Here is a 24,377-nt window from a genome sequence, read left to right as displayed (position 1 = left end):
CATTTCTTCTGATCATCTTTATGTTTGTTCCAGGCTTCGGTTGTCTTTATGCATTTCCATTTTTTGAAAGAGTCCTTCTTTTCTTTTATGGCTTCCTTTACCTGTATGGTAAGCCATGCCGGTTCTCTTTTGCTCTTTGTTCTCCGATCTTTGGAAATCCTCGGAATGTAGAGATCTTGTGCTTCTGTGATAGTTTTTTTTTTGCAGCGTCCTCCAACTTCTCCCCTGGCCTCCCAGTCTTAGTTTCAGCTAATTACCGCAGCCTGCAGAGAGGATCGCAATGCTGTAGCGTTCCTTGCAGGCTGCTATCGGCCTCCGCAGCATGTTCCCTCTTCCGTGGTCCCGCCCCCTCCTCTGACGTCAGGGGCAGGATCGCAGCAGAGGGAACATGCTGCTGAGAACAATGGCAGCCTGCAAGGATCGCTACAGCACCAGCAATCCTCTCTGCAGGTTGTGGTAATTATCTGAAGGTAAAAGCGGGAGGCTAGGGGGGAAGCCGAAGGATGGCGTAAAGAGCAGGCAGCACTAGTACAGACAGTATTAGTACAAACCGCGGGCCATACAATAGTACCTGGCGGGCCGCAAGTTTGAGACCACTGGTTTAAACCCATTTGCCATGCACATTTCCCCAAGTTAATATGCTTCAGCTAATAAATTCAAAATAAAACACTATTTTTATTTTTTTTTACCTTTGTTGTCTGGACATTTTATTTTCCCATCATGCTAGTTCTCTTTTCTGCTTCCCTGTCTGTATTATTTCTTTTCCTTGACATTTTCTCTGGTTCCATTCTCTGAGTACATCTATCTCTGACATAGTTTCCCTTTTCTCTCCTCCATCCCCCTTTTTTTTCTTCTCTGCATCTCTGTCTACTCAAACGTCACCCTCTTTCTCATCTTTCAGATCTCCATCTCCTTTTTACTTTTCACCCACCTATCAACCTTCCACCTCCTTCTCGTATACGCTCTCCACATCCTATCTTACTCCTTTCACAGCCTCCTATTCCTTGCTCTCTTTCAGCAACACTCCATTACCATATTTCTGCCCTCTGTGGTCACTGGCTTCGATACTGGGATGGCGGGAGGCAGCAATCCTGGATATTCAATGCAGGCGCTATATCTATATATATAGGGGAAAGTATGGTACAGTGGTTAAAGCTACAGCCTCAGCACCCTGGAACATAAGAACATAAGCAGTGCCTCTGCTGGGTCAGACCAGAGGTCCATCATGCCCAGCAGCCGCTCACACGGCGGCACATCAGGTCCAGGACCTGCATAGAATCCTCTATTTATACCCCTCAATCCCCTTTTCCTTCAGGAAATCATCCAAGCCCCTCTTGAAACCCAATACTGAACTCTGTCCTATAACACCCTCTGGAAGCGCGTTCCAGGTGTCCACCACCCTTTGGGTGAAAAACTTCCTAGCATTGGTTCTGAATCTGTCCCCTTTCAGCTTTTCCGAATGCCCTCTCATTCATGTAGTTTTCAAAAGTTTGAAGAACATGTCCCTCTCCACTTTCTCTATGCCCTTCATGATCTTGTAAGTCTCTTTCATGTTCCCTCTAAGTCTCCGCTTCTCCAGGGAAAAGGGCCCCAGTTTCTCCAATCTTTCAGCATATGTAAGGTTTTCCATACCCTTTATCCGTCGCGTCCTCTCCTCTGAACCCTCTCGAGTATCGCCATATCCTTCTTAAGGTACAGTAACCAATATTGGACGCAGTACCCAGATGTGGGTGCACCATCGCCCGATACAACAGCAGGATAACTTCTTTCGTTCTGGTTGTAATAACTTTCTTGATAATACCTAGCATTTTATTCACCTTCTTAGAGTGCACTGTGCCGACGGCTTCATTGTTTTGTCCACCAGTACCCCTAAGTCCTTCTCTAGGTTACTTTCTCCCATTTCCAGCCCTCCCATCGTATAGCTGTACATCAGGTTTCTGTTTCCTACATGCAAGACTTTACATTTCTCTACATTAAACTTCATCTGCCATTTGTTTGCCCACTCTCCCAGTTTGTTCAGGTCCCTTTGTAAATCTTCACAGTCCTCTTTATTCCTAACCCCACTAAAAAGTTTTGTGTCGTCTGCAAATTTTATAACTTCGCACTTCAGCCCTGTTTCTAGGTCATTTATGAATACATTGAATAGCAGCGGTCCGAGTACTGACCCCTGCGGAACACCACTCGTGACCCTTCTCCAGTCCAAGTAGTGGCCCTTCACTCCTACTCTTTGCTTCCTACCTGCCAACCAATTTTTGATCCATCTATGTACATCCCCTCCCACTCCATAGTTCCTTAGTTTCCTAAGTAGGCGTTCATGGGGTACCTTGTCAAAGGCTTTTTGGAAATCCAAGTATACAATGTCTATGGGGGCCCCTTCGTCTATTTGCTTGTTTATTCCCTCGAAGAAGTGCAATAAGTTCGTTAGGCACGATCTTCCCTTGCAGAACCATGTTGGCTTGTTTTCATCAGTTTATTCCTTTCTAGATGCTCATCAATGCTGTCTTTTATCAGCACTTCCGCCATCTTCCCCGGAACCGAAGTCAGACTTACCGGTCTGTAGTTCCCCGGGTCTCCTCTCGATCCTTTCTTAAAGATGTGTATAACATTTGCTATCTTCCAATCCTCTGGGATCACCCCTGTTTTCAGGGATAGATTACAAACCTGCTGTAGTAATTCCGCTATTTCCTCTTTTAGCTCTTTCAGTACCCTAGGGTGGATTCCATCCGGGCCCGGAGATTTGTCAGTTTTTAATCTATATATCTGCTTGAGCACATCTTCGAGGCTTATCTCCATGGATGTTAACTTTTCTGCTTGATCTCCTTTAAATATTTTTTCAGGTTCCGGCACGCTGGATGTGTCCTCTCTTATAAATACTGATGAAAAGAACATGTTTAGTCTATCTGCCACTTCCTTTTCCTCCTTCACCACTCCCTTCCTATCTTCTTCATCCAGTGGTCCCACCTCCTCCCTTACCGACTGCTTCCCTTTAACATATCTGAAGAACGGTTTGAAATTTCGTGCTTCCCTGGCTAGCCTCTCTTCGTATTCTCTTTTTGCTCTTCTAACCACGCGGTGGAGTTGTTGGTTTAAACCCACGCTGCTCCTTGTGACCCTGGGCAAGTCACTTAATCTCCCCATTGTCCCAGGTACATTAGATAGATTGCGAGTCCAACAGGGCAGACAGGGAAAAATGCTTGAGTACCTGAATACATGCATGTAAACTGTTCTGAGCTCCCCCGGGAGCACAGTATAAAAAAATTGAACAAATAAAAATAATTATATCTGGTCACCAGCATTGAATATCTGGGTCAAAGTTCACTGCCTGAAACTTAGCCGATATTCATCAACTGGCCAACAAAGGCTAATGGCTAAAAGACAGACTTGAATGTTAGGTGAGTCTGTCTAGCTGCATGCCTTAGCTGACCAACCGGTGAATATCAGTGATGATCATCAGGTTAGCCAGCGGTCCAGATATTCAGCAAGAGATAGATGGCCATCTTCCACAGAATATGAGCAGATAGCAAACTAAAGCCATTCCTAGCCAGCTAAGTCCCACTGAATATTGGGGGAGGGGGAGGGAGGGAGGGACTGACTAACTATCTTCTATCATTCATCAACTGACAACTCCCCATGGTTCCACCTTTCCCAATATCTCTCCTCCTGCTTAGCTTCATCATCATAGTCCAGCAAACCCTCCTTTACTTTCTCCTTATCTCTCCTCCTACAACCTTTGTAGCTTAATACTTCCTTGTTCCTTCCACTCCACTCCTACTCCATCACTCTTTCTTTCTGCTCCCTCCCTTGATCCAACACGTCACCCTATTTCTTCTCTCTATCCCTCCTCTCCGTTTCTGGGTCTACCATCTCTCCCCCCCCCTCCTTCTTCCGTGATCCAATATCTCTCTCTTTCCTCCCCTTCATCCTGATCCAACATCTCTCCCCTCCCTTGCACCTCCCCCCAGATCCAATATCTCTCTTCCTCTCCCTCCTTCCCCTCAGATCTAACGTCTCCATCCCTCTCACTCCTCCCCCTTGGATCCAACATATCTCTCCCCATACCTTGTCTCTCCCTCTCTTTCTTCCTCCCTGCACCCCTGGATCTATCATCTTTGCCCTCCCCCTGGGGCCACCATCTTTGCTCTCTTCCCTCTCCCCCAAGTGCAACATCTTTCTCCCCTCCCTGCCCAGGATTCAACATTTCTTTCTCTCTTTCGCCTTCCCTTCAAATCTGGATCCATCAACCTCTCTCTCTCTCTCTATCTCCCTGACACCAACATTTCTCCCTCTCTCCTTTCCATACCCAGGTCTGTCAATCTCCCTTTCTCTAACTCCCTTCCTCACCCATGTTCCAGTATTTTCCCATCTCCAAACTCTCCCATCTACCTCATAAAATCCTTATCTTTGAATAGAGTCTCAGCAGCTACATAGGCAGTCTGCTGCTGATGCCAGAGTCTTCTAGCCTCTGCCATGGCCTGCTCCCTTCTGACATAACTTCCTGCTTCTGCAATGATGGGCCATGGCAAAGACTAGAAGGTTCCAGCATCAGCTGCTGGGGTCCTGTGGGGAGAAACAAACATTATGAGGTGGTAGGGAAGGGTTCAGAGACAGGAAAAATGTAAGAAAGTTTCATTGAAACATGCATGTTGGGAGAAGTGGCTTTGATGATATTTGAAAAGGAGACTAAAGAAAATAGAAAACACGATATTCAGAACTAAGTGATTCAAATTGAATCAAATGGATTTTATATAAGTTATTGCACTATTAAGAAGGATTGATAATTGAAGATAAAGGAAGTTAAAGGAAACTGAAGATATATAAAGAAGAAATAAATAGGGTTCATAGACAAAATCGCGCGAGACAACGGCGCGCCAACAACTGAGCGCAGACAACTGAGCGCAAGGTTGACGGCGCGCCGAAGAAAAGCACTATTTTAAAGGATTCCGACGGGGGGTGTTGGTGGGGAACCCCCCTATTTTACTTAACATACATCGTGCTGGGGGTTTGGGGGGTTGTAACCCCCCTCATTATACTTGAAACCGAACTTTTTGCCTGTTTTTTAGGGAAAAAGTTCAGTTTTAAATATAATGTGGGGGGTTACAACCCCCCAAACCCCCCCCCAACGCCAGCGCGATGCCTGTTAAGTAAAGTGAGGGGGGTTCCCCCCCACACGCCCCATCGGAGTCCTTTAAAATAGTGCTTTTCTTCGGCGCGCCATCAACCTTGCACTCAGTTGTCGGCACGCCGTTGTCTCGCACGATTTAGTCCCGTCACCAATAAATAGAACAGTTTGACATTTTCAATAAAAAAGTGGACTGATGAAGAGTTTAGCAGTGGGATTGATTTAGTGCCCAACTGCAATCCGAAAGTCCACACAAAAATATCTTTCATATATAGCTACAAGTGTGTTGGGTAGTCTACAAATAGCTATATAACATCTCATAAGAGTGCAGTATATTTAGTACTTTTAGGGTTCCTTTTACGAAGGTGCGTTAGGGCATTAACGCGTGCTAGCTGCTACCACCTCCTCTTGAGCAGGCGGTAGTTTTTCGGCTAGTGCGCGCTAATCCGGTGCGTGCGCTAAAAAACGCTAGCGCACCTTCGCAAAAGGAGCCCTTAGTGATACGACAGATAATTAAGTACTAATTAAGTGGCATAGCAATACAGCTCCTTTTTTTCTGGAGCCATACGGTAACCCTATAATGATGGCCGAACAAAGGAGTCGTGAGGATGAGATGCCAATAGTTCAGCCACGGGTGTAAAGTTCAAAGTTCACTTCATTGATGGTAGCACTGCGAGGACTCGAAGACTCGACACTGACAGTGTTTCGGCATCTAGGCCTTTGCCAAGAGTCTCAACGGCTGGAAGTTCTATCACATAAATAGAGCATTCAGCACAGGTCAAATTTAGAAGCGAGCAGGAAAGCAGATCAGGAACGGAGAAACAGTGCAACACCATGGTACAGTATGTCCCAAAGACATGGCCCAAAGCCAACCTCCAAAAGTATTTTTGGTTGTTGAAACAATTGCGTGCCAAGCTCCAGCTGTCTGTAGCTCTTCAAAACTGACCAGTTCTCTTGCTTACTACTTGAATCGCTTCGAAACCAAATTTTTTTTTTGAAAACTGATTTGAAGAGAGAAATCTCAATTTGGATTTTATTTCATTATTGGTGTTGCTTTGTTTTTGTTTTGTAGCTCCTCTTCCACATTTGACTTCAGATGATGTTGATAAGGCCTTACAAAACTCTCCACGGTTAATGCATGCTAGAAACACAGGTAATGCTGCCGCTGCTCCCTGTTCCTTCAACAAAAAAGACAAAGATTCTTCTTCTTATGCTGTATACGTGCACCAAAAAAAAATAAACCAGAGCTTTCAGGAAGTGACACGTTTGTCTAAAGTCTTAGGAGTAATACCCTTTTGGAGCAGTTATTGAAAACCGTTTTGAAAGATAGCCCAGAAATTTGTGTGTAGTGTGAAGAACACCAAAAGTACTTAGAGGAAGCAGTAATAGTCATTGAAACATTAATTTTTTTTTAATTTTTTTTTAATCCTTTAAGCCAGTGGTCTCAAACACGCGGCCCGCCAGGTACTATTTTGAGGCCCTCAGTATGTCTATCATAATCACAAAAGTAAACTAAAACAGTTTCTTGATCATATGTCTCTTTAGCTATAAATGACAATATTAATTTTAAGACTTAGCCAAAAGGAAAGATTTATAAACTATAAAGAGTTTTACCTCATGCAAAATTGTCAATTCTTTAATAACACATGAACTATTTTTTCAGAGGCCCTCCAAGTGCCTACAAATCCAAAATGTGGCCCTGCAAAGGGTTTGAGTTTGAGACCACTGCTTTAAGAAGACAAAGTAGTTCTTCGGATGCAATAAAGGCCGCCATGTTGGCAAGAGAGTTGCAAAGTGTCCCATGTTCACAGGGTCCGATTGGTCCAAGCTGGCTATCGAGTGACAAATGGCATCGTTCGTATTGCCATGACCCAAACAGTTCCTCCTCCATACGGGAAGTTTGTGCCTTTGCCTGAAACATGGTTGCCCCTGAAGCTTCAGAAGAACTACTCAAAAGATTTTACAAAATAATTATTTAGTAGTAATACTTTTAATTGATAAAAGGTAGTTTACGCCTATTCTGTTTAGAAACATAGAAACATAGAAAGATGACGGCAGAAAAGGGCTATAGCCCATCAAGTCTGCCCACTCTACTGTCCCACCCCATTAAGTCAGAGTGCTACTCGACCTACGTAGAGATCCCACTGGATGTCCCATTTATTCTTAAAGTCGAGCACGCTAGTGGCCTCGATCACCTGCACCGGTAGTTTGTTCCAGTGATCCACCACCCTTTCTGTAAAGAAATACTTCCTGGTGTCACCACCAAATCTCCCTCCTCTGAGTTTGAGCGGGTGCCCCCTTGTGACTGAAGGTCCCTTAAGAAAGAATATGTCGTTTTCCACCTCGACACGACCTGTGACGTACTTAAATGTCTCAATCATGTCACCCCTCTCCCTGCGCTCCTCTAGAGAGTAGAGCTGCAACTTGCCCAGTCTTTCCTCGTATGAGAGACCCTTGAGTCCGGAGACCATCCTAGTGGCCATTCGCTGGACCGACTCAGCTCGAAGTACATCTTTACGGTAATGTGGCCTCTAGAATTGCACACAGTACTCCAGATGAGGACTCACCATGGTTCTGTACAGTGGCATTATGACTTCAGGTTTACGGCTGACGAAGCTTATAATGCCACTGTTTAAATCTACTAATGTTGTTCTTTGTAAGGGGGGGGTGGCGGCAGGAGAGGCTAGGCATCCATCCTTCTGGGGGGATGTCTTGGGGGCTGGCAGCAGGAGGAATTGGGCACTCCTCCCTCCGTGGATATTCAGGAGTGGGGGTGGGGCAGTTTGGGGGGTTCCTGCAGGACTGGGCATCCTTCCTGCCGGTAGTCTATGTGTGTGTGTGTAGGGGGGGGGGTCACTGCTGCGGCCGCTAAACTGATTGTGGCAGGGTGATTCCCTTGCCACGATCAGTTCTGTGGCAACCCGATTCTCGAACCGGCACCTGTGACATGGATGCCGGTTAGAGTATCGTGGTGTTAGGCGGGCTTAGGTGTCTGGTCTGTGAGGACAGATGCGATTCTATATAGGACGCCCGTGTGCGATTCTCAAAAGATGCTTAGGCGGCTTCTGCGACTGGGCATCCTATACGGAATCCCACCCTTGGTGCCCAAATCCCAGTATGGAATTGACACTCGTTGTGCAGCATTGAGGTATCTAAAAAGTAACATAGTAGATGACGGCAGATAAAGACCCGAATGGTCCATCCAGTCGGCCCAACCTGATTCAATTTAAAAATTTTTTTATTTTTTCTTCTTAGCTATTGCTGGGCAAGAATCCAAAGCTCTACCCGGTACTGTGCTTGGGTTCCTACTGCCGAAATCTCCGTTAAAACCAACTCCAGCCCATCTAAACCCTCCCAGCCACTGTAGCCCTCCCCAGCCCATCCTCCCCCAAACGGCCATATACAGACACAGACCGTGCAAGTCTGCCCAGTACTGGCCTTAGTTCAATATTTAATATTATTTTCTGATTCTAGATCCTATGGGGCTCATAATTTAAAAAAAAAAAAAAAGTCTAAAAAGTGGCCTAAATGGCTACTTGGACGATCAAAAAGCCTGATCGTCCAAGTACCCATAATCAAAGCTGGTTTTAGACATATCTAAAACCAGCTTAGGCCTTTCCTCTGTCTCTAAACGCATAGAGCCAAAAGAGGCATTTTTAGAGGAGGGGAAAGGGCAGGCGGTGAGCGGGAGGTGGGCCAACCTACACCTAGGCGTACAGCAGGTATAACCAAAACTTTAGGCAGGTTGCCTAGTCGCCACTTATATGTTTTGACTTAGACCAAGTCTAAGTGCTAAAAAAGGGGGCCGCTGAGCTGATCGCTGGAGCTCAGCGGCCCCAGCAACCCGCCTATTGCTGCAGGAGAGATAGCTCATCTCTCCTGCCGCGGTGGTGATCGCCCACCCCCCTCCGAACCGCGGCACTTCGGGGCGAGCCATAAATGTGAAAAATAAATAGCTCATTTTAAGTTTAATCAAAATTAATGGGCAAGCCAAGACTGCGTAAGGAGACATATTCTATTATTGTCATTGATGATATTTAGAGGATAGAAATAGGATTATTTACCATCCCCCCCTTTTACAAAGTTGCATTGGGCTTTTTTTTTTTTTTTTTGTATCACCGGCTGCGGTGAATTCCTATGAGCGTCAGCGCTAATAGCGCCACAGCCAGCAATACAAAAAAAAAAAAAAGCCTAACGTGACTTTATAAAAGGGGGCTTAGATTTGGTATATATCTTTGAAATTTTACACGTTGAGAAAAGCGATGTTAAGCATTGCGATAAAATCTGGATAAATAATGTAGTCAAAATTGTAAGAAAATATACCACTTATACTAGTGTTACAACCACACAAACTTCGTTTTTCTTTGTTTTTTATCAGCACTTTCAAAAAGTCATAAAACTGTACTTTACATTCAGGAAAAAGCCTCAGAATAGGAGCCCACGCTCAGTCTAATCATAGACGCAACTTTCAGCGTGGTTTTTTCCGCTCCGTGGTTCCAGTCATTGGCTTAAAAAACCTGAGACTCAATTTTATTACTAAATAATCTAAAACGCTTTTGTCATGAATATCTTTATAAATCTTTGAAATAACTACTTATTTTATATCTTTATAATAGCTGTGGAAGCAACAATTCTTTAGTTTGAAAAAGCTAGCAACCAAGCACTTATCTCAGCGTTCATTTTGTATGCTGTCGTGCTATCAAATCATTGCCGCTGCCTGCCAACGTTTCGCGGATATTGCATTTAATCCGCTGCTTCAGGGCTACTGGCAGAAGCATCCAAGCATTGTTCACAACTGTAAATAATGCAGAAAGAAAAGGAAACAGACTTAGTACCGTTCCTAATCCTAATTCACCTCTAACAGAGTGTAACTTACTGTTCTCAGCTGCACAGGAATTTTTCAAACCGAGGCAGAATAGCCCCGGCATTCATTTTATACTCTAACAGTAATCTGCTGACAAAGGACGTTGTATTACGTGCTGACATCATCGTTCCCGACATTAACCCTTAACGGGAGCGATCGTTCAGTAAAAATGCTGCCACAAAGAAAAAAGAAGTTTGTGTGGTTGTAACACTAGTATAAGTGGTATATTTTCTTACAATTTTGGGTAGCAGATTTTGCAGAGCCACTTTGGGTGACAGTTTTTGAGTTATAAATAATGTAGTCGCCAGGTTATAAAACATATCGTAATAACTTGTTTTTCTGCGTTGGAAAGCTGAATTATGATTTCTCGTAAGGTGAGGGGTGGCATCGCCCACCGCAGCACAAATGTACTACGATAGGTTGAAGCATGCTCTATGGAGTCTGTGCAAAATTATCCTCATGTTGCCTTGTCTCTTCTGTCTACAGGGGGGGCAAGTTTTATTTTCCCCAATACTTCAGTTTACCCTGAAGCAACCCAAAGAATCGCCAGCAGACCAGGTATGAGTGACTGCCAAATCTGTCTTCTGTTTGTCTTCTGTTGTACGCTGGCTTTAACAGAGCTGCTGTCGAGGTTTGTACCACAGTTTCGCCGACGCAAATGCTCCATCGCTCATGGAATTCCTACGAACGTCGGAGCATTTACCCTGACGGCCCACATTTTATTATTTATTTTTGCAATTTTACAATATTACAAGCTTACACTGGTTAAAGAAAATAGAGTTACAATAAGAAACACCCTGGGGGGGGGCAAGTTTTATTTCCGAAAAGCGGTAAAAACCATCTTGTTCCAAAACCATGGCACTCCTGCACTGAAACCTTAAGGAAAAATACCCTAATGGCATTCTAACCAAACAGCACACGACCAGTAACAAGGTAGTAATCATTACGAATGCCTTCTGTCCTCCTCATGTCAATAGTCCAATGACGGACATTGCCTCTCCCTTTATAGCCGTTGACTTAAACTCATGGACTTGGCCTCGATTCTATCGACCAAGCGTATGACATAACGTATATCCAATCAGGATTATATACCATAGCCACCACCGCTACTGACCGAATGAGTATCCTTTCTTCAAACCTAATGCCCCCCAGCCAAGAGTGTGTGCTCATTCCAACCCTCCCCCCGCCTCAACATTCGATGTATCACCTGATGCTTCACCCTTTTACTGTAAATGTGCTCTGTCTTCTCTCCTACCAGTAGTATACTGTACATAAGAACATAAGAATTGCCACTGCTGGGTCAGACCAGTGGTCCATCATGTCCAGCAGTCCGCTCACGTGGTGGCCCCTAGGTCAAAGACCAGTGCTCTAAATGAGCCCAGCCTCACCTGCGTACTTTCCAGTTGAGCAGGAACTTGTCCAACTTTGTCTTGAATCCCTGGAGGGTGTTTTCCCCTATGACAGACTCCGGAAGAGCGTTCCAGTTTTCCACCACTCTCTGGGTGAAGAAGAACTTCCTTACGTTTGTACGGAATCTATCCCCTTTCAACTTTAGAGAGTGCCCTCTCGTTCTCCCTACCGTGGAGAGTGTGAACACTCTGTCTTTATCTACTTTGTCTTGAGTCCCTGGAGGGTGTTTCCCCCTATGGCAGACTCCGGAAGAGCGTTCCAGTTTTCCACCACTCTCTGGGTGAAGAAGAACTTCCTTACGTTTGTACGGAATCTATCCCCTTTCAACTTTAGAGAGTGCCCTCTCGTTCTCCCTACCGTGGAGAGTGTGAACACTCTGTCTTTATCTACTTTGTCTTGAGTCCCTGGAGGGTGTTTCCCCCTATGGCAGACTCCGGAAGAGCGTTCCAGTTTTCCACCACTCTCTGGGTGAAGAAGAACTTCCTTACGTTTGTACGGAATCTATCCCCTTTCAACTTTAGAGAGTGCCCTCTCGTTCTCCCTACCGTGGAGAGTGTGAACACTCTGTCTTTATCTACTTTGTCTTGAGTCCCTGGAGGGTGTTTTCCCCTATGGCAGACTCCGGAAGAGCGTTCCAGTTTTCCACCACTCTCTGGGTGAAGAAGAACTTCCTTACGTTTGTACGGAATCTATCCCCTTTCAACTTTAGAGAGTGCCCTCTCGTTCTCCCTACCGTGGAGAGTGTGAACACTCTGTCTTTATCTACTTTGTCTTGAGTCCCTGGAGGGTGTTTTCCCCTATGGCAGACTCCGGAAGAGTGTTCCAGTTTTCCACCACTCTCTGGGTGAAGAAGAACTTCCTTACGTTTGTACGGAATCTATCCCCTTTCAACTTTAGAGAGTGCCCTCTCGTTCTCCCTACCTTGGTTATCTACTAAGTCTATTCCCTTCAGTACCATGAATGTTTCGATCATGTCCCCTCTCAATCTCCTCTGTTCGAGGGAGAAGAGGCCCAGTTTCTCTAATCTTTCGCTGTACGGCAGCTCTTCCAGCCCCTTAACCATCTGTATATGCAAGATTAACCATGTACCTCTACAACGTTATGATTGGATTGTTGCCCAAACACTGTGAATGTACTACTGTGACCCGTTCTGAGCTCCTGGGATATAAAACTGAAATAAATAAAATAAATAAATAAAGGAAATATATAAACCACCTAACTAAGGGCTCCTTTTATTAATGCGCGCTAGCGTTTTTAGCGTGCGCTAAGGATTAGCGCGTGCTAACCACACGCTAAACGAAAAATACTAACGCAAGCTCAACGGAGGCGTTAGCGTTTAGCGCATGCGATATTGTAGTGTGCGCTAAAACCGCTAGCGCACCTTCGTAAAAGGAGCCCTAAATACATGTCTCTATGGGCTCCTTTTACGAAGCCGCGGTAGCGGTTTAACACGCGTATTAGCGCACGCTAAACCACCGGCCGCACTAGCCGCTACCGCCTCCTCTTGAGAAGGCGGTAATTTTTGGGCGAGCGCGGAGGTTAGCGCGTGACGAAAAGTCACGCGCGCTGAAGCGGCTATTGCAGCTTCGTAAAAGGAGCCCTATATAAACCCCAATCTTAGGAAATTATAGCGAACAAAGGCAAGATTACAGAAATTCAGGGGCAACAAAAGAAAACTCTTTTATGAAAGGCGAAAGATTTTTCTGACAGACTCAATGGAGTTTATTTTTCTTTCGCGATATTTATATTATGCTCTGAAGGAGTTCAAGTTTCAAGTTTATTATGGGACTTGATAAATCGCTTAATCGGATATTCTAAGCGATTTACATTTAAAATTTACAATGTAAAATCAAAGAACAATAACAATGCAATACATAATAATACATACAATTTAAATAATGGCTAAAATACTCTAAATTTAAACATTGTTAAACACTGGGAAAGGAGGGATGAAATATAATTTTAAAGTAAAGAAGAAACATTAAGGGCAAATACAAAAAGGATATAGTTAAAACAGGTTCAACCAAATAAATAATTCATGAAGTATAAAATTATGTAGAAAAGGCATCTTTAAAAAGGATGCAGATGTAGGGACTGGAGGTTGCCTTGCTTCCAGGAAATTCTTTAAATGTTCTGGGTTTAGAAATCCATAAAGTTCTCTCCAACGACTTAACAATGCATTTACATGGAAATTGCAGGGGGAAAAAAAAGTCTCTTTCAGGTCTGAGATTTAAGAGCTTAAAAAGCCTTTCTTAGTTGTGTAGACCTTCAAAGGTCAGGAAAAATCATCACTGAATGACCCCAAAACTTAACATTTTTAAATCAAAAATACAATCGAGCCGGCCCACATTATGTAACAGGAGACCTTAATTTGGTTCATCACTGTACTTCAACCCTATGGACAAGTTCCTGGAGGAAAAGTCCAGAGTCTGTTATTGAGAAAGACATGGGGAAAGCCACTGCTTGCCCTGGATCGGTAGCATGGAATGTTGCTATTCCTTGGGCTTTGGCCATGTACTAGTGACCTGGATTGGCCACTGTGAGAATGGGCTACTGGGCTTGATGGACCATTGGCTTGACCCACCAAGGCTATTCTTATGTTCTTATTTAATAATAATAATAATAATAATAACTTTATTCTTTTATACCGCCACAATCTTGCGACTTCTAGGCGGTTTACAATCAAGAGAGCTGGACATTCGGCGAGTTACAATATGCAGATAGTCAGAGGAAAATACAGAGTGCAGAAACTTTAAGAATGCAAAAATATGGATATACAGTTTGCTAAGAAATTTCCGAGAGGACCTGTTAGGAAAAGGTAACACTAATACAGTAGATATGTTATCATTTTTATTTGTCAAGTAAACTAAAAGTAAACAACTGCAGACGAATAGCAAAGCCCATCGCCAATTGAAAATAATCATTTCAAGGGATTTGAAAGCGTACAGGGAGAGGGCATTCGGTATTAAAGACCAAACCTGTGGTCAAACGACCTTTAAAATATGAAATGCCACTCTTTCTGACTTATGAAAACAGCTCTTCGTCCATCATTCATCCTCTCCCTCTCAGTGAGAAATGGTGCTACTAGGGAAAATATGACATTACATTACATTAGTGGCTTCTATTCCGCCATACAACTTTATCCCTCATATTAGCACAATGGCCGTATCATTGTATAATAATATATGTGACCCAATTACTTTGAAAATATTTCCACCAAATCTAGTGATGATCATCAACAACTTTGTAAACCAGAATACAGTCAGTCCTGAAGAATGACAAGGGGAAAGAATTTGTTTCTGTGTCTGTGTATGGCCGTTTGGTGGAGGATGGGCAGGGGAGGGCTTCAATGGCTGGGAGGGTGTAGATGGGCTGGAGTAAGTCTTAACTGAGATTTCGGCAGTTGGAACCCAAGCACAGTACCGGGTAAAGCTTTGGATTCTCGCCCAGAAATAGCCAAGAAGAAAAAATTAACAAAAATTAAAAAAATTTTAAATTGAATCAGGTTGGGCAGACTGGATGGACCATTCGGGTCTTTATCTGCCGTCATCTACTATGTTACTATGTTTCCATCCCTGTTCTTGCGATCAACTGTGGGAAACCATCACCGTGTCATTCTTTAAGGAAAGAGGGAGGAATCAGAGTATAGATGGGTAGAGCCACTGACCCTCAAGTCTTGCATTGAAGAATGCTGGTGTAGAAGGACCGAGGTTGACATAGACACTAAAGAATGCCACGGGATGGTTAGACCATAAGACCATAAGTGTTGCCATACTGGGACAGGCTGAAGGTTATCCTGTTTCCAGCTGTGGCCAACCCAGGTCCCAAGAACCTGGCAGAAACCCAAAGAGTAGCAACATTCCAGAGCTGAGATTTTGATGTCATAAAATCTCATTCCACCAGTGCCTAAAAGCCAGGCTCATTCGTGATGTCACAATGGCTTGATTGTCCTATATTTGGCTCACATAAGAATCAGAGTATGAATGGGCACAACCACTGACCCTCAAGACTTGCATTAAAGAATGCTGGTATAGAAGGACCGAGGTTGATTTAGACACTAAAGGATGACATAGGATGGTTTCTCGTGGTTATCCACGGGGACTGGGACAAATTCTGTCCCCGTTTCATTCTCTAACTGTCTAACAGAGTACACTATTTCAGTTGACCTTCATCAGGGAAAATCCTATATTTGGTGGTTGCCGGTTTGGCCGAACGTCTGGTAACCCAAATTATATCAGGTCAGGGCAGTGCAAAGCGACAAACGAGATGGAGCAGGAAAAAGAGGGGGGGGGGGGAGGGCAGACAGAAAGGTAGAGTGGAAGGAGGAAAGGGAAAACCGAAAGCACACAAGTTTCATAGAATGAGCTGTGAAAAAAACAATTCAGCACCTCCATCAGCTCCTTAGGGTCTGGGTTTTTAAGCATCCTTGGGGTTAGCATTCAAAGTCCATTAACCAGGCTCTGCCTTGAATATGTATGAGGTATGTTTGCCTGCAACTGAATTGATATACATACCTTATGGAGATATTATATACGTAGATATACCTTTGTGGAGATCCCGAAATACCAACTAATTAGGGGGAATGCAGGCCCTAAGAACTCCAGGAATGGGGAACTTGTTCTAAAACATTGGGGAGATTTAGAGAACAGAAAAGGAAAAAAAAAAAGAGAGAGAAAGTTCTGTACATGTCAGCAAAACCCCCAAGTTTTTGATCATAATGTTCCATTAGACCGCAGTGGCTGTGATGCTCAAAAGGCAGACAGTCTAAATAAATTAGTTTGATGCTGGATGACACACTGGCGTGACAAGTTTCCACATTCTCCCATCCCGCCTAGTAATGTCTGGAAGCTGGAGCAGATAAGATTTCAGGCCCTGATTCAGAGCGGCCCTTCTGTTGGCTCTCGCTTACTGACGGTCGGATGAAGACCTAACTGGTGCTCTGCTCTGCAGGCTGACTGGAAGGCACTGGTAATGTTTCCTACACGGGGACTGGGATTTCCTCAACGCTCCCCCCACCATCGCTTGCTCCGTATCGTCCGTAGTGCTTCCGCAGAGCAGCACTAGGATGGTGGCAAAATCCTGCAGAGCGGTGCCAGTCCCTTATCAAGAAATTAAAGGGGCTATTTGTAAAAGGTGAGGCGAAATTTGGGCTTAGTGCGCTCCAATGGGGGAAGCTTCCCGCTCTCTGAGCTCAGATTTACTGCAACATTAAGGGGTCCTTTTACTGAGGCGAGCTAACCGATTTAGCACATGCGAAAGAAGAGCACGCGCTAAATGCAGAGGCGCCCCTTTATATCAAGCTGTGCCAGACGTTTTTAGCGTGGGCTGGCGAGGTTAGTGCTCCGACGCTCACACTAAAAGCCTCTAGGGCAGCTTGAAAAAAGGGGCCCCTTAGTACACAAAAAACCCCCACAAAATACCTTTTAGTTAAAAGGACCCTAAATATTTTAATTTCATAAGTAGGCAAAGGCTAAATTTCATCTTAGCAAGGATGCCGAGTGAAGCTAGGTGCCTTAAGCCATGAAAGGAGTACGCTTCTCCCTCCGTATTCGCTGCGATAGGGGATTAACAGACCTGCGAATACAGAAAAAACGCAAATAACTTTTTCATATGTTATTCGCTGTTTTCTATTAAAAACCATCGTGAACATGGTGAAACCGCGAATAACACGGTGGGAGACCTGGCCTGTTCCTGAAGGAGAGGCAAAACACGGTGAAGGAAGTGCTGGGAATCGGCGATTTTTCTCTGCAAACGCTTGGAATCGGCGATTTCTCTATGCAAGCTGGCATAATTTTGGGGGGGGGGGAGCCAGAAAGCTAAAAACCACAAATGACTTTTTCATATGTTACTCGCTGTTTTCTATTAAAAACCATCGTGAATATGGCGAAACCACGAATAACATGGCCTGTTCCTGAAGGAGAGGCAAAACATGGTGAAGGAAGTGCCGGGAATCGGCGATTTTCTCTGTAAACGCTTGGAATCGGCAATTTCTCTATGCGAGCTGACATCATGCCAGAAAGCTAAAAACCGCAAATCACTTTTTCATATGTTATTCGCTGTTTTCTATTAAAAACCATCGTGAACATGGTGAAACCGCGAATAACACGGTGGGAGACCAGGCCTGTTCCTGAAGGAGAGGCAAAACACGGTGAAGGAAGTGCTGGGAATCGGCGATTTCTCTATGCAAGCTGGCGTAATTTTTTTTTTTGGGGGGGGGAGCCAGAAAGCTAAAAACCACAAATCACTTTTTCATATGTTAGTCGCTGTTTTCTATTAAAAACCATCGTGAATATGGCGAAACCGCGAATAACACGGTGGGAGACCAGGCCTGCTCCTGAAGGAGAGGCAAAACACGGTGAAGGAAGTGCTGGGAATCGGCGATTTTTCTCTGCAAACGCTTGGAATCGGCGATTTCTCTATGCAAGCTGGTGTAATTTGGGGGGGGGGGGGGGGGAGAGGAGCCAGCAAGCTAAAAACTGTGAATAATCGAAACCGCGATTGCTGAAACCGCGAATACAGAGGGAGAAGTGCATGACTGTCAAAACCTTGCTTCCGATCGAGTGGTTTAATCACGTGAAAAGGTAGCGAGAAAGCGTGATTTAGGCGCCTACTCAATACATAATTGTAGGCTCTCATGTTCCCTTGTAGCTGTGTCTCGCAAACGTTGCGAAGCCACAGCGCATTTAAACGGGGTGGCCGCGGCTCGAGAGCATTCAGAAGTGCGCGGAGGTCGGTGCGATGACATCATGCGCACGAGTGACGTCATCACATCAAGGTCTCCGCATGCGCGAAGGCCCTCCAGACGAGGCCCTGAGTCACCAGTGTGGGGGGGTGCTGGAAGGGAAGAGGCATGTAAAGGTGCCGGCGCTGGCACCTCTCCTCCTCCTCGGCATCTCGCGGCACATCTCGATACAGTTTGCGATACACTGCCTTATAGAATGATAGCGTCGATAGGTAATTAAATGCCTAAAATGTTAAAGCAATTACTTACGCTAGCAATAGATCTGGTGTAAGTGAAAGTGCCTAATAGTGGCAGCAACTTATGGTATTCCATAAGTTACGTATGCTTGTAAGCAGAAGCCCCGCCTATGTTCAACCTGTGTGTACCCCCACCCTCAAATTACACACCATCACATTTAGGAATTATCTCCATTGTTCTATAACTTTAGAGCTCAAATATAACCATAGTAACATCGTAGATGACGGCAGATAAAGCCCCGAATGGTCCATCCATTTCTGCCCAACCCGATTCAATTTAAATTCAAAAGTTTTTTTTTCTTCTTAGCTATTTCTGGGCAAGGATTCAAAGCTCTACCCGGTCCTGTGCTTGGGTTCCACCATGATCTGATTCTATAAAGTCCACCTAAAGTTAAGCACTGATATTGGCACCAAACTTAATTGATCAATCGGCTTAATTGGTGCGATCAGCACTCAAAGCCTGACAATCGGCATTAATCAGACTTAATTGAAAGTTAGGCATCTGACTTGTAAAATTCGATTCTATGAGAAATAGAAACCTAACCTAGAAGGCAAAATTCTATAAGAAGCCCTAACTTAATTAGTAAATTAGCTTGGACTTTAACAAGCTCATAATTGAAAAAAATATATAAAATTTAATTGGGAGATAAAGCAGCTTTCTTCTTAGTTGTGATTCTTGAAAAGATAGGCTAACCCCAAAGATAGGCGTGTTTAGGGGGTGGAGAAAGACTTAGGCGCTACTAGGTACGATTCTCTAAAGGACTTAGGCCTAGTTTCACTAAACCCAATCCTGTACCGACGATCGCCAAACCAGTTTTACTGGTTTGGCGATCGTTCCCCCGACCCGATTCACAAAACTGCTGCCCGATCATTCTCCTATCCGACCCGATCCAACCCATGCAAATGAGTAAAACCTCATGCAAAATAGCCAAGCGATTGATTCACTAACAATTGCTTGGTTATTTTGAATTGGGCTTTACTATCCTAACACCCAACCGCTGCAGACCTGTCGGTAACACATTATAGTAAAAAGACCCCTATATGGGCAGCTGAACGGTGTTTCTCGATTTTTGAATGCTCCCAAATCGTTTACTACTAAGATTTATTACTGATATTTATGATTACTACTGAATGAACGTTTTATCTAATGAGAGACTGAATTGAATAATTGCAAAAGGAAAAAGAAAAAAAAGATAAGAAAAAGAATAAGATTTAAAACAAAAGGTGGTTGATGGTTTTTGCCTGATTACATTAGGAGTAATATGAATTACCATATACTGACACCAGATGGCGCTTTGCTCCGGGTATGAGGCTTCTTTTTCACCATTACCATATTCAGTTATAAGGGTTTGGCATCATTTTTTTTTTAATGAATAGTGGTTTATTGGTAATTCTTTTTTTTTTTTTTTAGATTCTCTAATACTTATACCACTATTTTGTGAAATTTAAAATGTTAAGGATGTATCATTTGTATTTGGCTGTCATTTATCAGATTTTTATTATATGAGTATTCTACTGTGCTGTGTGTAATTCTGATATTATAACATGTTGTTCCCATTTTTAGGATTTGGTTTGCCATCTCCCCCATTGATATTGTTTATGCTTATATTCAGTCATTTCACTGTAACCATCTTGGTTGAATCTCTTTATAAAGGCAGTTAACAAAGCCCAATAAAATAAATAAGTGCTTCCTTGGATTTGCCAAAGAATGGTTCTCTTTCCCAATGTATTCATCTCTGGGCATAAATAAACATTTCCTCCAGAGCGCTACAATAAATCTCTCATCTAGAAATTTTGATCACTAAGAATGTTTTTTTTTTCTCTGCAGATTTGCCTTATGAACCAGCAAGAAGATCAGCATGGACAAATCACCAAGCCCCTCCGTCAAAAGGCAATTTTTTTTTTCTTTCTCAGTAGACAGCTGATAAATTGGACAAGTCAGTCGTACGAGGGTTGTTTTAAAAGTTTAGTAAATTTCCATGAGGTGGCGCCACAATCCATTAAGTCACTGGTTCCCAACCCTGTCCTGGAGGACCACCAGCTGGTCAGGTTTTCAGGATAGACTTAATGAATATGCACGGGGCAGATTTGCATAACTATCACCTCCATTATATGCAAATCTCTCTCATGCATATTCATTAGAGCTATCCCAAAAACCTCATTGGCTGGGGATCCTCCAGGACAGGGTTGGGAACCACTGACAATGGATTGTGGCGCCATCTCATGGAAATGTACCAAACTTTTCCAAACCAGCCTCATAAATCATTAGCTCATTTGAGAAATGCACCTTAGCCTGGAGTCTTGCTTTGAGACAGAGGATGGAGTTTACGAATTCTTTGACTTTTGAGTGGTCTGTTCTAAAATATTTGCTTCTTGGCCAAATCCAGGGATACTACACCTTCCCCTCCTCCCCTTCCCCCTCCCCCCACCCCCCGTGGAAATAGATTCCCCTAGATCCAAAGAAAGTAACTTTGGGGGGCACTGGTGTAGCGAGAGTGAGAAGCGCCTGGGGCGTTGGCACCCCTCCCTCTTTTCCGGCCCCCACGCTCCTTCCCCACCCCGCCTGCCTGCTGATCTCCCAGCCCAGATCAGGAAGTTGACATCAGATGGCATGGCGGCTGGCAGACCGCAGCCCCACAACCATAGCAGCACCCCTAAGCTCCCTGCACCCGGGGCGGACCGCCCCACCACCCTGCCTTTGGTATGCCACCGACCTCAACATACTTCCTCACTTCTGTGGCCACCAAAGTTAACAGTTTCCATAGATATAATAATGAATGAAACGATGATCTCCTTAAGCATTGGTTTAGAGCAGTGTCTCTCAAACTTTCTCGAGCCGGGGCACACTAAAGGTAGTGGCCACGGCTTGAGGCACCCAGAAGTGCGCTCATGTCGCTGTGATGACATCACACATATGCGTGACATCATAGTGTCGACATCCTCGCATGCGCAGAGGCTCTCCAGATGGGCCCTGAGATGCCAGTAGGGGGTGGCAGCAGGGAAGAGGGCCAGAGAGAAGGAGAGGCACTGGCGCCAGCTGATTGCCTACAGCAGTGTTTCTCAATTACTTCACGCTAAATAACCCCTAAATCTAACAAATATCAACTGAGTACTCAACCACAGACCTCCCTAGACCCACCCAAGCTCTGCCCCAGACCCCATCCCCTTTCCTAATTGTAATGCAATTTTTTCCATTCATTTTTCATATACACGCAATATACAAATTCTCAAAACTGACACATTTCAATCGCTATATTAAAAATGATTTCATTTTACCTACCGGCGATCCTCTGAGGCTGCTGTAATTAGCTTTAAAGGTGAGACTGGGAGGCCAGGGGGGGGGGGAAGCCGGAGGACACTAGTGAGAAGGGGGAAACATGCAGGTCTTCGGCGAATCGGGCAGCGTTGGTGCCATATCGCATAGGGAAGTCAGCTGGCAGGCGCCTCTCTTCCTCCTCAGTGTGCCGTGGCACACTTGGAATCTCAGAAGGCACGCGAGTGTGCCTTGGCACACAGTTTGCGATACACTGGTTTAGAGTGACTTTTGAATTGCAATAGTACAACCTTCATTTATAACACAATATGGCAGCAACATGCATGAATTCAACTATGAATGTGGAGATGTCGGAGGGGGGCAGCAAAACTCACTAGCATGAAATATGGCCTTTAACCCTTTCAGGACCAAGGGACATATTTATCCCATAACTTTAAAATCCTATAAATTTTGATTGGGATAGTCTACAGTTCTAAATTTGATATGTACGGATTCCATATGATACTGCCTTTATGTAAACAAACTGGTTCTGACATTCATTCATTAGCGTCGTTGCCAGATTGACGAGAAGATTCACTTGCCACACTGTCCATAAGCCAGAAGTGTGATTTTTTTTAAAAAAAATAATGATATTTCACAAAAAAAATCAATTTTTTGGCATCTGCAAGCCCTTTTTACCATAAAAATGTCGTCAAAACCACAAAAATTGGCCTACGATCCTTATGGTCCTGAAAGGGTTAAATGCTTTTCTACATATCCAAGGTGCCTCGTTACAGAAGTGTGGGAAGCTTTTTGGACTTATCGTGTTTTTACTTCAAATATTAACCTGCCACAAATGTAGAGGCTGCGTAGTAATTGTTGGAGCACGCAGCAGTGGCATAGTGAGGGGGGGAGGGGAGGGGGTCAGTCTGCCCTGTGCACCGTCTTGGTGGGGACGCTAGCACTTGTCCTCCTCTCCGCCCTCCCCCACTCCTTCCCTGCCCCCCCCCCATTACTGCGCGTGCATGTTCCTTCCCTTGGACCTCCCTAATGTTCCCGGCGCGAGCAGCAACCCCAGACTGCTGCTCGCACCAGCGTCGGCTCTTCCTCTGACATCACTTCCTGGACCCACTTCTAGCAAGTGACATCAGAGGAAGAGATGCCGGCGGTGCAAGCAGCAGGATGGGATTGCTCCTCGCACTAGGAAAGTTAAAGAGGTACAGGGGAAGGGACAGGGTGTGCGCATGGCAGGTGGGGGCGGAGAATAGGGAGGGGGAGGGGCGTTCCCGTCCCGGGCGCCTCTCACCCTTGCTACGCCACTGCTCTACGATTAATGCGCCGAAATGTGTACTGCTTGAAAGGTGTGGGAGTCCTCTGCCAGTGTTCCTACCCCTAACACATCATGCAGTTACCTCCTCTTCTATTAAACTGCACTAGCAGTTTTTAGCGCAGAGAGCCGCGCTGCTCCCGACGCTCATCCGCGCCGCTCCCAATGCTCATAGGAACTCTATGAGCGTCAGGAGCAGTGCAAGCCATTCAGCTGCTAGCGCTGTTTAATAGAAGAGGCCCTTAATGTCAGCAACAAGTACTGCGCTTCTGCAGTAACGCTGCATGGTAATTGGCAAGTTTAACACAGCGAGAAAGGCAAGTGAAATGTCTAGATCAACCAATGGGTCCTTTATTGATATGTCAAGGTATGGAAATCTCAACTAGGATCTCAATTACGGCAGCGAAAACGGCGTTCTTCAGGGGGATATACAATTAACGATCGCGTTGCTGGATGAAGGCTGTCAGGGAGCAAACGCGCCGTAGCATATAATACCAATGCTTTGGCGTCTTCACATCAAATGCACGCCCCCCAAAAAAGTGATGTGAAGACGCCAAAACATTGGTATTATATGCTACGGCGCGTTTGCTCCCTGACAGCTTTCATTCAGCAACGCGATCGTTAATTGTATATCCCCCTTAAGAAGGCTGTTTTCGCTGCTGTAATTGGGATCCTAGTTGGGATTTCCATACCTTGACATATCAATAAAGGACCCGTTGGTTGATCTAGACGTCTCACTTGCCTTTCCTTCTGTGTGCTACAATTCGAGTTGAGGACTCTCTTTCGTTGTTTTGTCTCTTGGATTTGCACGTTTAACCCATTAATGCACTTTGGTAAAAAAGCCCCCAAATTATACTATTACCAGGCTCAGATACCATATTGGGAGTCTTGGGCAACATTTCTCATCATCTTCATTAGGCTTTGTACCACATTTATGGATTTAGTGAACTTGTCTGTTTTATTTCCAGTGATCCAACCTTCGCCCTCAACAGTTACCAAAACAGAAGATCCACGTCCTCAGCTAGGTTAGTATCACATTATCGTAACAAGTTTTTAAGTTGTTCTGAAAGAAGGCCAATCCGTTGGCTCAGTCTTGGTGCCGTGGAGACGTAGTGAAACCAAAACAAAAGACGAAACTTGCAGAACAAATGTACAAGATGCTGACAATAAACAATTTTTGCCTGATCGATGGGCCTCACGCCACACCACAGCCCATCGATCGGGCAAAAATTGTTGCGTATATATATTTTTCACCACCATATCTGGGACTAGGGTTACCAGGCATCTGGGTTCCCCGGACATGTCCTCCTTTTGAGGACCTGTCCAGGGGTCCAGTCGGGTTTTGAAAAGCTGTGTCGGGCAGGGAGGAAGTCCACGAAGGCGAGGCCGTCACGCGATGACGTCACGCTCGCACATGTGCGCGTGG

The 24,377-nt window shown here is 44.7% G+C and overlaps 1 protein-coding gene across 5 annotated transcripts in view; it reads left to right on the top strand.

Annotated features, from left to right (window-relative positions):
- ERG (ETS transcription factor ERG) overlaps window positions 1-24,377 on the top strand; it is a 429,387-nt gene that overhangs the window by 394,092 nt on the left and 10,918 nt on the right. For 4 of the 5 annotated variants that reach the window (XM_033949786.1, XM_033949790.1, XM_033949787.1 and 1 more), the window contains 4 exons: window positions 6,192-6,272; window positions 10,470-10,541; window positions 20,200-20,262; window positions 23,920-23,976. In XM_033949786.1, the coding sequence (XP_033805677.1) occupies window positions 6,192-6,272; window positions 10,470-10,541; window positions 20,200-20,262; window positions 23,920-23,976 (273 nt within the window). The remainder of the gene's footprint in view (window positions 1-6,191; window positions 6,273-10,469; window positions 10,542-20,199; window positions 20,263-23,919; window positions 23,977-24,377) is intronic. The other variant, XM_033949789.1, reaches the window with a different exon arrangement.

This window comes from Geotrypetes seraphini, chromosome 6 (assembly GCF_902459505.1).
Source record: "Geotrypetes seraphini chromosome 6, aGeoSer1.1, whole genome shotgun sequence".
Taxonomy (NCBI): domain Eukaryota; kingdom Metazoa; phylum Chordata; class Amphibia; order Gymnophiona; family Dermophiidae; genus Geotrypetes; species Geotrypetes seraphini.
This window is presented reverse-complemented; position numbering and strand designations above follow the sequence as displayed.